At 39.8% G+C, this 12865-nt stretch overlaps 1 protein-coding gene across 1 annotated transcript in view; it reads right to left on the bottom strand.

Moving 5' to 3' along the window:
- MMP2 (matrix metallopeptidase 2) overlaps nucleotides 1-12865 on the bottom strand; it is a 32339-nt gene that overhangs the window by 5505 nt on the left and 13969 nt on the right. Inside the window, exons 6-10 of the mRNA XM_072346272.1 lie at nucleotides 10403-10576; nucleotides 8309-8482; nucleotides 7088-7243; nucleotides 6160-6313; nucleotides 1360-1496 (exon numbers count right to left, since the gene is read on the bottom strand). Of these exons, the coding sequence (XP_072202373.1) occupies nucleotides 1360-1496; nucleotides 6160-6313; nucleotides 7088-7243; nucleotides 8309-8482; nucleotides 10403-10576 (795 nt within the window). The remainder of the gene's footprint in view (nucleotides 1-1359; nucleotides 1497-6159; nucleotides 6314-7087; nucleotides 7244-8308; nucleotides 8483-10402; nucleotides 10577-12865) is intronic.

Raw genomic sequence — 12865 nt, 5'->3', positions numbered from 1 at the left:
CAGTTTGTCTCCTTGGTTTGTTTCCCTCAGCAACTTTATTGAGCTGTTAGCAGGGAGTTTTTGCCCAGAATTCATATTTGTGTTGTCATCTTTGTCATATGACACTTTCTAGTTTCTCTCCAAATGCGCTGTTGTGGAAGAGGTCTGTTTCTACATTCCTTACATGGATTTGTAACTTACTTAGTAAACACCTAATGGGCTTCACTGAAAGCCATGGAAAGACTTGTTCATGAAAGAATATTTCCTGGATTCTGTGATACAGATAGTGGGAAGGAAAGTATTTTTAATATAAGAGAGCCATAAAATGTAGCACTTGAGCTCCTGAGAAGTTACCACTTCACCGTTCATAAGGAAAGGGTGGTTCTCACTCACAAATAGTTACGGGCAACTTTCAAACCAGTCCTTGATGGTCTGAATAGTTCTTATTTAAAGTGGGTTAGTTATATTTTGTTCTGGAAAATATAAAGAAAAGGAGAGTGATGCACATGTAATAGGATTATCTATAGTATATGCAACTTCTGAAGTGTTTTGACTTGGCTGAAATAAAACATCTTAAAGCTTTTTTTTCTCCCATGTAAACTAAAGGAAATAGCCTTTGAGACATATGGAATAGATTACCATTACTCTTTTCCATCCTGTACAGAAAATGTACAGGAGCACGGGCCATGTGGTTTTTATATGATTGGAGATGTTTAGTCATGTTTTTGGTAGATACTGGAGCCTAGTTTTTGCTGGCTCAGTTTTTCATGTTGGAAACAGCCTCCCAGCTCTGCTAAGTTGGCTGGTGCAGCTGAACCATATGTGTGACTCCGGATGGCCAGAGCAGCGCTGCCTAAAATCCTCCCTCTGGTGCAGGCAGTGAGCATGGCCCCTTTGTCCTCTGCTGGTGAGCTACCACGGCAGGTCCTTGGATGCCAGAGTAGAAGTCAGTCTTTGGCAAAGGAGAAGAGCAGGAGAGGCATGGGAACAAAAGATGTAATATTCCCAAGCAGCAGGCACAGAGACAGTACCTTATCATGAGAGGAAGCAGAAGGAAATAATGCAGGAACAAATGTTGGTTTGCTTTGCATATTAGGTAATAACTCTTGTTTAGTCCTTCTTGTTGTTGAATGCTTCTTTCTTGGTGCTACTGGCTCCCTTTTGCTGTAGTAGGTGCTGTATACTGTTCAGAGCCTTTCAGATTCAGCCTTTGTTGCAGTGTCCTCAACGTGGGATACTTGACATCTGCCACTCATACCCACTGGCTATGCTTACTCTCAGGCAGGCTGTTCCCTGACCCAGTTACAACTCAGAGGAACCTGAGCTTGAGTGCAGTATTTATGCAAATGCATAATTACATTTTAGAACTAAAAGCAGTACCTGCAAAAAATACAGCCTTCTCGTCCTGAGGGGACTCGTAGACAGCATCAATTTTCTCCGGCAGATCAGGCCAGAATGTAGCAACAAGAAGAGGACCTGTGGGTTTTCCTCGTGGGTTTACAGTCCTCCACATGAATCTGAGCAGAACACAAAATAGTACAAGGTTTACAATGAACTAATTCACCAGCACATCTGTTTCTAATCATTTCTGGCAAAGGCCACATGTGCATGTATACACGTACATGCACACACGTTAGCAGCAGCACACACTTCTAATTGTTTTCCTACAGTGACTGCAAAACCAAATCATTTAGAAATGTATTGCTAAAACAGATGCATAAGAAGTTGCATGCTGGACTGCAGGTTAAATTGCTTATGCTGATTGCTTTTGAGTTCATGTTGCTTTTTGCATCAGAACAAAATGTATTCTGCGATTTGATTACACAAATGAACTCATTTACAGAGCATTTAAACTATTAGAGCTCTCCTGCTGTTGTGTGTAGAGCAGATGGATGAACGTTTGACGGAAGCAGAGATGGGTATTCCACGGATTGCTCTTGCAATTACTATTGTAGTGACTAGAGGTTCAAATTTAACAATGGTGTATCAGTCTGCTTGGAAGTGAGCTTAGCTGTAAAGGAAACTGCTAGCTCTAAAAATGCTCATTAGAGAAATGCAAAGGATAATTTATTGGGTATTTTATGTGTGAGTAGAATCATCATTTGACATAAAGTTTAAAAAGCTGTAATTATCTTCAAATGGCAAAGCTTTGTGCTGAGGGCCTATGGCACTGAAAATGACACTGCTATTTCCTCCTCCACAGAACAAGCAACTTTTTTCCTCCACAAAATAGAAGTTTTGCCATTGCCATAAAATGAAGGATCAGCAGCAGGCTATTGGAATCATTCTTGCACCAAACCTGTTGCTATTGTGTTCTCAGGTCAAGCAGCTTTCACCATTATTATGTTGCTGGAGATCAAGGTGCTACTGGCATATGATTTTTTTGCAGAGAATAAGTTATCATTACCCCTTCCTATCCAGAATAATTAAACCTTTCAGAAACCTAGGAGCTGAATGTGATTTGTTCATATATTTTAATCCAAAACGTGGAGAATCAGTTTTAATGTCATATGATAAATTCCTGCGTTTTTATTAACAGACGTTTGACTGTGAACAGACAGTATTAGCTAGGACAAATAAATCATTTTGAAATGCATTTGCAGGTATAATTAGTTGCCATGTAGTGAATTAAGGTGGTGTTTGAAATGAAGAGCAGTGCAACTGGCAAAGCACATTGTTTTTTCTCTCTCCATTAAAAATATGTATTCATTAAATCAGACATATGGTACTAATAATTAATGTAGTGGTAAGTTAATTTGCTCTCATTTTGCAAGCACAAACGTATTTTTAATGTGTACAAAAATATATCAGCATATATCTTCTCTTTAGGAAAGAGGAGAAAAATGAGGTGTTTAGCTAATTACTCTTAGGACAGTTTTAAAGTGCATGCAAAATACAGTAAAAGATAATGATAAAACATATTCTATCTTGTTTTAGGCAGCAAAGTAGATTTAATATGATGTAAAATGGAAATCCATATATGAAATCTTTCCAACACTGCACTCATAAAAGTAGCTCCTTTAAAAATGCAGGTTATAGGATTCTTGGTCAAATTTGGAACTGATTTATGGCTGAGTCAGCACTAATAATTGCTATCTGCATGAGTTCCAAACTTTTTAGAGCCAATGGAGTCTTGAATAGAGGAGTTTTTATTAAAGCACACATTTTGAGGGACTTGATGAAATGGTGAGGTTTTCTCTTGGAAAGGGAATCTTTGCCGAAGTTGTATTTCCTTTTGTTTCTGGATTGAGTAAGAAGTGCTTTTATTTCTGCTCTTCTTATTGAGGAAATGGTGGCAATACTTGGCTTTCTCATTTCTCTTTGAAAATGTTGAAATGTTTAAACAGGATAAATTTTAATATTAGATATATAGAGATTTCATACATCTTTATGCTCGGTGTTGTACATTATATTTTAGCATAATATTTGCCATTATTGTTTGTAATATTACAACTATATGCAGTTACATACAGGGACCGAATTGCTGGGTTGCAGTCAAACATTTTGGTTGTTTTGGAAACACTGACCCAGTAAAAGGCTCAGTGGTTCCCTGTGTATTCCCATTTATTTATTTGGTTTCAGATGTGGTTCGAAGGAAAAGGAAAGATTATTTTTTGAGAGAACTTGCCTGATCTGACCTCCTTTTTTTGCTACTTGCCCCTTATGGCTATGTAATGTGACAGCTGGGATCATTTTCATGAATCATAGAAGTCACACAACAAAATAGACAGTTTGTTTCTTGAATTCCAAAAGTGAATCATAATGTTGCTTGCCTGGTATTTTGAAAGCTGCAAGACTGACAGGCAAATCTGTTCCAGAGCGAAACAATTAAACAATTGTCTGCTTTTGCTGAATGTTAGATAAGGAGTGAGGCAGATGAACAGATTGTCTTGTATTTGCATAGTTCTTTGACCGACTGGATCTGAATGCAAAATACTTCTATTTTGTTCAGATTACAAAGAGCAGTGAGTTGCTCTGCTGATTTTGAAGCTGATTTAAAATGGTTCCTTGCTGAATCAAGCCCTGTGTGGTTGCTGCTTCACAAAAGCAGAAGTGAGGTGGAAGTCCTGGCTGAAAGCCAACACCCACAGGTGAGCCAAAGACAGTAAGGATGCTGTGAACACTGTGGAACTTGTAAGGATGTTTACTGCTCTGAGAATGTGTTTTTCTTTTTGAAAGCACTGAGATGAGGTGAATATTGCAGCTCTCTGATTATGCTAGCAGAAGTGAAGGCTGTTTTTGGCAAACTTGTTAGGCCACAGTGCTGAGGCCAGCTCTGCAGTTTACTGGAGGAAGGGTCCAGAGCAGGCTTTATGTGAAGCTGGCCTGTTGGTAGAGAGGGACCATTTCTTGGCCAAGCAGGGCCTATTTCTAGCCATTACAGATGATTGGCTTATAAGGAGTCTGAGCCTGCTCCTGTTGGGGCAGAGGAACAGTATTACACTCTGCCTCCTGGACATACTGGACAAATCCTTTTTGCTTGTAGTAGTTGTAATCCAAATGGGGAACATTAGAAATTCCCAGTTACAATAATATAATCACAGCCTCTGCATTGCTGAAACTTAAAGCATTCAATAAAGATTATTTTTGATTTGTTGACAATCTGTCAAGGAGCAAAGAAAAAGTGAGTTTCAATATGTCAGATTGGTATACTTGTATGTTTATATATGCTAGGAGATGATGTTTGATTTGGGCATACACGCTGAAAATACGTGGTCCTAGATCTTCAGTTGCTTTGGAAGAATGTTCACAGTAACTGAGGATGAATGGATAAACCAGGCATTGATTTATGGAAGGGAAAATAGAGCTTTAGAGTATCTCAAGCACGGTGATGCCAAGTCTCATAGTCTTTAGGAGATGCTCTTCATTGCTGAGCAGCTGGGTAATACAGGGCCTGGCAAAGGCAGTGGAAGCTGCAGCTGTGCAGCTGCCTTGTTTTATCAGGAATGTGTTCTTTTGGACCAAAAAGGCCTCTTGTGTCTTCTGCTTTGGAGCCTTTGCACTCATGCGGCCTGTTGTAATCATCAGTGTCTTTGATGTGTAATTATGGCAGCTGTGTGCCACATAATACTATTATTTATTGATTTTGAACTAAACCTAGATAAAACCATTCAAGGACAGATTTGCTGGCATGTTTCCGTAGCTGTGTCTTTGCTCACATGAGAGAAAAACAGATCCTCTTTGGACCAGGCCATTGTAATGCTTACACTCAAGTTTTGCTTGACATTGTCTCTGTGAAAGAGGAGGCACTGGAGATTATTGTCACCAGTTCTGGATAGAGTATTTCTGTTGAGATGGGTTCAGGTTGGAAATTTTCCCAGAGTCAGATTTGAATCTTTCCTCTGGAGTGCAGATTATGTGGAATGAAACAAGGAAGGATAGTGCCGCCAGAACTGTACTCAGCTGAAAGTAATGGGATTTCCAGTGCTGTTACTATCCTTGTAGAAACATTGGGAAATATTTTATAGGGAGCGAATCCTTCTTTGGCAGGTAATAGACTGCATAATGCATCTCTTCCATTGCTAATTTTCTCATTCACATTACGGACTGGTAAATCTCTTAAGAATGCGGGAGGGGAGTCGGATATTTGTGTAAACATATAGAAGTATAGAAGTTGGGATACGTTTCCCAGCTACTTGACACTTTAGAGCTGATTACAGCTCTGTAGAAGCCTGCAGAGGCACCAAGATTAATATTAGCCTCCAGTCTGTAAAATTGGGCTGAAGATACCATGAGAACAAGTTTTTTCTTTCTTGAGGTTACTTGCATTTTGCTCAGATTTTGGTTATAACTAGTACCGTCCAGCTGCCGTAACATCTTGGCATGAACATTCCCAGTGCAGACAGAAGCCAGAAGTTAAAAATCACCATGAAACTACACAGTGGGCTGGGAAGTCCTGCACACTGGAAGGTGTAACAGCCCCAAGCACCACTACTTACTGGTGAGGTGAAGTCCTGGTGAACACTGGTCTGACAGTGAGCCAGCAGTGTGCAGGAGGCTGTGTTATCTAACCATAACAAGAGAAGGTGCCATTTCTTTCTCCTAGGAGTTGGTTAGGACATATTGCTATCTCTGAGCATGCAAAAGAAATAACAGTTTGTACTTGATTGTAACTTCCTAGACTCCACTGAACAGGTTTGATACTTCAGACCCCATCAGTAAACAATTTATCTCACTTACCTGTCTTTGAAGAAAAATATTTCTCCTCGAATTTGTGCGACTCCATCAAATACAATGTCGTGCTTGCAGAGCTCTGGAGTGACAGGGCCAAGGGTAGGACGTGGTCCTGGCCCTGGTCCTGGCCCTGGTCCGGGTTCCACATCAGGTGATACTTCTGTAAGAGCAAACAGAGGGATTCTGGGTGTTCTATTATGCTGTAATGCAGTGCTGCATCCATAACTGAGATCATAACTGATCATAATTAATACAAGGGAATAGCTTTGAAAAAGGTTTTGAAGAGTAAAAAATTCTAATGAAGTCTTACAAGGAAGGGTGGCTGTGTCCAGCTGAGAGGGCCTTAGCTTCCAGTCCTGCCCAAATCTGCTGTGACAGCATTGGAGATAGTGCACCTAGCTGTGTCTGTTGTGTTTAGCTGTCTATTTAAGTGTAAGATTCAGGGTTGACTATACTGGGTTTGAATGTTAACATTACAGTTTTTACTATAGTGATTTGTAGAATGAAGAGAAATGCACTTTGAAGTCCTATTCAGAATTCTCTGCAACTCAGCTGACAGAGACATCAGAATGGACTTTTCTTCTTTTTACAAGTGCTAGTATTTTACGGATTATAAAGATGAATTATGAGCAATTTGTGTATGGTCCTTGTGTCTTTAATCCAAATGCGCTTTTCAGAACATGCTCTTTGCTTGGCATTTGTCAGGGGGGTTTGGAGGCTCTTGTTGCAATAAATTTACTAGGTCCTCATCCTTAAGATGTGTCTTTAAAGTAAGACTCCTGGCAGTAACATGGAGCAACTAGGGAAAGGAACAGGATGTTTCTGGCATTTGTGATATTGTGTGTTATGACATCTACTGCGGGTTCTAAGTCCCAAAGCTCAAGCTGTGCTCCCTACATTTCTGATGAATTCTGCCCATGAGGGACAACTTTACCATATAACTCCTGGATCCCCTTAATGTCATCCTGAGAAAGGCGGAAGTTCTTGGTGTAGGTGTAGATCGGGGCCATGAGAGCTCCTGGGTCCTCAGAGTGCTCTAATCCCATAGCATGGCCAAATTCATGGGCAGCAACCAAGAAGAGACTGTATCCTGGATAACACAGCAAGTTAGTATCAGCTGCATTGTATCTCAATAAAAGGCCACCATGCAGGTTAGTTGCGGTTTCATTTCATCGACATTTGTCAAAAGTTTCCCAATCCTAAGCAAAATAATTAGTATTTACAGCCTTCAATTACATATGTCATACACAGATCCAGAATAGTATCTCATTAGAGAATGTGAAACCTCTTTTCTAGCTGATGTTCCTGCAGTCTCACACATAACAAAGTCAGTCTTAATACTTACGTGAAACAAGAAAGTGTAATAAATTAAGTCATAGATATTTTTTAAGTAGAGAAGAATTGAACTTGCCGTCTAGATTTCAAATCATTGAAGTGTTAAACAGGTCTGAATAGCTGTGACCCTAAACAAAGCCTGAACCAGCACTGTTGACTCTTAAAACTTTTCTGTCATAGGAACATTTTGTATCACTTATGTCCAAACAGTCTCTAAAATACAGCATTTGTTTTCCTTCTAAACGAAAAAAGGGAAAATAATAAAAAAACCCGAATCTAGCTAAAATGCTTTTTACATGATTTAATTTTATTGGTTATTAGCTAAACTAACTTTAAATACTTGTGTATATAAACTTAGCAGGGCTCTCCAACTCCCCGTGCCCTTTGTTTTCCTTTCATCTCTGGCAGTATGTGTTCCAAATGGATTCATTTTTTACACTTAGTGTTTGTTCCTGATTTGACTAGCACTGGAGTCTCATTCCCGTGTAATGAGATAAATTCTATAGTACATGTGCGTATTAAATTTGATGGGGAAATTTAGTCATGGAAGAAAAACTTCAGTGTTGGGATTTTTTAAATGTTTTTTGTTATATTTTCAACAAATACTTTCTCATTGCAATTTTAGAAGATCAGTGTGTCAGGCTGCCCTACTCTGGAACTTCTAAGATTTTTCTCAGATTCCAACATAGGGGCTTTGCTCAGATTCTGGGTGGGGAGGAAGCACTCTAAGCAGACAGGAGTGATGTATGAGAATGAAATCTTCACAGTGCCACCTGCTCAGAATGTTGTTACCATGGTTGGTGCTCTGACACCGTGTTACCTTGATCTGGACAGAAGCCCCACTTGCGGTCATCATCATAGCTGCTGGTAGAAGCACACCACAGCTTGCCATCATTGCGACCTGCGCTTGTACAGGAGTCATATTTATTCCCAAGGAAGATGAAGGGGAATACACAAGGAGCTCCTTCTGAATTTCCACCAACTGTTGACATGGCTGTGAAAAGTGGTAGAGAAACAGTGAGAAGGGAATCTCATTAGCAAGCTTAATCTGATGAATCTTTTCTGAAGCTAAACATTAAAAAGGCAAAGCGAGCAAAAAGTCTGAAATACTCTTAACAATGTCAAGAATAAGATTAAAAGTAATATTAAGGAAGAAAATCTTCTGACACAGAAAAGAGGGAAAGGTCTAGCTATTGCCATGGCTATGAACATGTCATTAGTTTTGATGCGAAGAAGTGCTGGCCCTGTGTGTACAGCTTTGAGAAAGAAATGGGTAGCAGTGTTTTGTGGAAGAAGATTGCATAGCAAATATCTTTTGTTGTCATTTTGATAATGTGTTTCCTGTCTTACTGTATCTAGGAAGATCCACAGTAGGCTTAGTGTCAGAAAAGTCAAAGGGCCATTGAGCATCACCCGGTTCTTAGTTGTCCCACTGAAATATAAGCTTTTGTCATAAGTTACCCTAAAATTTACCGGCACCCATGACAGGGGTATAGACAGCCTGCAGGGCCACTATCCCAAAAGGAAAAGAAAACAGGGAAAAAGAAAATAAACACAGCGGTAACCTATGACAGCTTTCCATGAGAAAAGGTCCGGTGGAGAAGTCTAAAGGTCATATCTCATAGATTGAGGAATTGCTTTATGTTGGCAGCGGGATGCATTTTGAAAGCATGCGGTTTTAAACTTTCTCTAATTGAGTGAGTTATTTTATTTTTACAATACTGATGCAAAAATTTCCCCTAAAATATTTCACAGCCCTGAAGTATATGACAGTGTGTAATAACATATAAACAAATAGCTGAAAAGCTTAATCTTACATGCATTTCATTGTTTCAGTAATGGAAACTCTTTAGGAGTTTTGATTTATTGGCTTCAGGTTCTTCTACTTGTTAAGCTGTGGATCCTATTGCTTCTTTTTCCTGTTGAGCTATGCTTCAGATTTTTATCTTAACTATGTATCATGATACAAAGAATTTGACCCTTACTTTAATTTTTTCTTTTATAATCATTTCTAAGGTAAAATTGAAGAGTTGCACCCGGATATCAGAAGTATCAGGAAACCAAACACTGGTACAAATCCGTATTTCAGATGAGTAGGGCATTTTCACAAGAGTGGCAAAGCAGGGTACACCTGTGTGCTCCCAGCTGGCAGTTGTGCTGGTTGTGAACAGAGGCTTATGGCCCACTGTGTGTGAGCACAGCTTCACCTCTGGCAGCAGGCTGAGATTTTAGAACTGCAACTACTAACTTATTAAGTCTCAGTAATTGTGTCTGTAGCCTGTATCCTAAAACTGAAAACATGCCAAGCTACAAAAAGCTTCTTGTTGTTTAGTGTAATAAAATTCGTGTAATTCAAGTTAATAATAATAATAATTTAATTATATAATTAAATTATATAATAATAAAATAAATAATAATAAAAAAATTGTAAAGAAAGCAGGGATTTATTTTCCTGCTTAAAACATTTCCTTCAGTTCACCTGATCTGCTAAAAAGATCCATTAGCTCAAGCTTACCGTACTAAACAGGATTTATTTTTCCCCATGTGGAAATGTTAAAATATTACTTATTGAGAGATATGAGTTAAAATTTTGTTCATGCTTTCTTCTGTCCCGAGTCTTCTCTTTCAGGACCATTAGCAAATTGTAATCTACTCATAATTATCATGCAGTGGTAGACATTTAGTCCTACGGTTCAATGACTTTTGTGTATCCTGGATAAATCTGCTGTAGTACTGTGTGCCACATACAGTATCCCTTACACAGATTGCTCATTTTAGTTACTTCCTTGGCCACCAATACTGAAATTGTACCTGGCTCAATGACTTCTATATGTTCTGGTAAAGGTGTGAAGAATATTTTTGTCACTTAAAGCAATGACAAATTGTACTGTTATGCATACTGCGTTCCTCATACCAGTTTCTGGGCAGAATCCATATTTCTTATCTCTGTCATAGTCCTCAGTGGTTCCACACCATCTGTATCCATCTGTCCTGCCTTCTGTTGTACACTGGTCATAGGACTGGCCTTGAAATTTAAAGGGAAACTTGCATGGCTGTCCATCACCATTGCCACCCATTGTAAAGAGTGCTGTTGGGAAACCAGAAGAGGAAAATGTTAAAACAATGCTCAGAATCCATGAGAAATCATAATGTGCCACTGGTGATGTTTAAGGTCTTGACATTGATTAGGTAGACATTGTGTGCAGTGTTCGCTTAAAGCCTCTATTTTACACCAAAAATACTTTGATAAGAGAGATGGATGTGTTACAGTCTCACTAGTGGGGAAATAAGGAACAGAAAAGGATTAAGTGGGATTGAAGAAAACTGTACTAAGCTGTTGAAATGCAGTGAGGATTGCATGAATCCTTTGTAGCCTTCCATTACCTGAAGCATTTAATGTATCTTCTTCAAACAATGTTTCTAAAAACCAATCTGATAGATGATTCACATTCCTTAGTGCTTTGCTGATTACCTTTCATCAAAATTGTTAGCTTGGATGGTCAACTTTGTACAGAGCCTTGGACTGTTTTCCTAAAAGCTTTTTGCTTAAGCTTCATACTTCAAGATGCTAGCTTGTGGTAGTTAGTTAAATGATATGTCCTGGAGGCATTTCCCTTAGGCTTTGCTTCTCATTTCCAAGCATCCACACAGCTGTGTTCAAGTGCTCCCTAGACAAGCAAGACAACAAATCTGAATGCTGGGAGATCCTCCCGCCTTTTGCTTTGTCAGTGCTCCCAGGCTGATCTTGTAGGGACTCATTGTTTGTGCACATACACAAGCAGGTCCCCATGGCGCATCTGTGAGAACTGCAAGTCTCTCATGCAGATGGAGTAGGTTAAACAAAGTCAAAAGTCCTGGGACCTGTTTTAGGATTTGAGTAAAATTTCTGGAATTGCATCCAAGCTGAATTGCATGAAAATACAGATGGCTCAGAGCATTCAGAAGATTTGAATCTGCCTGTCTTTTCTCTGGGCCACTCTATGGGCAGGAATTCTTAGTGGTATGACTGTCCCTGTGAGTGCCATGTGTTGGTGGGAGGAAACCTCAGAGCAACAGGCTAGGCTAGGCTTGCACTGAACTGAGAGTTAAACATCCTCTAAGCTGCCATATACTGTTTCTCCTTGAGATTTAAGCATGGCACATCAGAATGAAACTCTGAAGACAGGCTGAGGGAGTGGACTTGTTCAGCCTGGAGAATGCTGATGGGTGAACTCATTGCAGCCTTCCAGTACCTAAAGGGAGTCTATAAACAGGAGGCAAGTCAACTCTTTACAAGGGTAGATAATAGAAGGACAAGGAGGAATGGTTTTAAGTTGAAGGAGGGTATGTTTAGGTTGGCTACTGGGGGAAGTTCTTTACTCTGAGAATGGTAAGATGCTGGAACAGGCTGCCCAGAGAGACTGTGGATGCCCTGTCCCTGGAGGGGTTCAAAGCCATGTTAGATGGGGCCATGGGCAGCCTGGTCTGGTATTAAATGTGGAGGTTGGCAGCAGGGGGGTTGGAGCTTGATGGTCCGCGAGGTCCCTTTCAACACAAGCCATTCTATGATTCCACGAACTGTGTGAATTGCCAGTGTGAAGAATGCATGATTTGGCCTTTTTAAGATCACGAGGAGGACATCTTTCTCCTCCCCCCCCACTATAAATCCAAACCTAAAACCCAAATGTTATGCAGGAAGGCTTACCAAGTTGCTTATAACTTTGTTGCTATCATTTCTGATGACCAGATAGCTCTTGTAGCCCCGGTGTCTTTGTGTAGGTTTTGAGGGTTTATGTCTTTGCTTAGTCTGATATGCAGCTGGGAAGAGACAGTGTTTATGAGCAAGCTTTACTTTTTAGAGTAGGAATAAATAAAAAGCCAATATTTTTTCTTGTGTCAGAAGGGCAGCTGAGAAGGGTTCTGACGATGGGATATTGTGACACAAATGATTCATTTTGCTTTTTCCACTTAAATCAGCAATTGGCCACAGAATCAGGGTATGAACAACTACATTACTGAAGTGGATTCCTGTCCCAGTACAGAGATGACTTGGATCTTATAGGCCTGGCTTATGTGGGAGGGTGTTCTGAACTTCAGATCTGGCCAAGCTTTTCTCTAGGTCCTTCTGCATCTTTGACATGGAGGCAGACAGAGTTCTTATCTCTAGGCAAAAGGTTCTCATTGATGTAATGACAACATAGACTGTGCCTCCCAAAAGAGCAAGCTGCAAACGTTTGGTTTTTTTTAATATTCTGCAGTAAATAGGAAACATATTAGCTAGGACTATGTCTGCCCTGATGGGAGAAATCCTTTTTATTTTTTAAAAGATAGATTTGGAAAGCTAAGCTTTTGAGATGACTCATTTACCACATGGGCTGCTTCCAAATCTAGATCTGGC

This window comes from Excalfactoria chinensis, chromosome 11, assembly GCF_039878825.1.
Source record: "Excalfactoria chinensis isolate bCotChi1 chromosome 11, bCotChi1.hap2, whole genome shotgun sequence".
Taxonomy (NCBI): domain Eukaryota; kingdom Metazoa; phylum Chordata; class Aves; order Galliformes; family Phasianidae; genus Excalfactoria; species Excalfactoria chinensis.
Note: the sequence above shows the minus strand (reverse complement) of the source record. Positions and strands in the feature narration are given on the sequence as shown.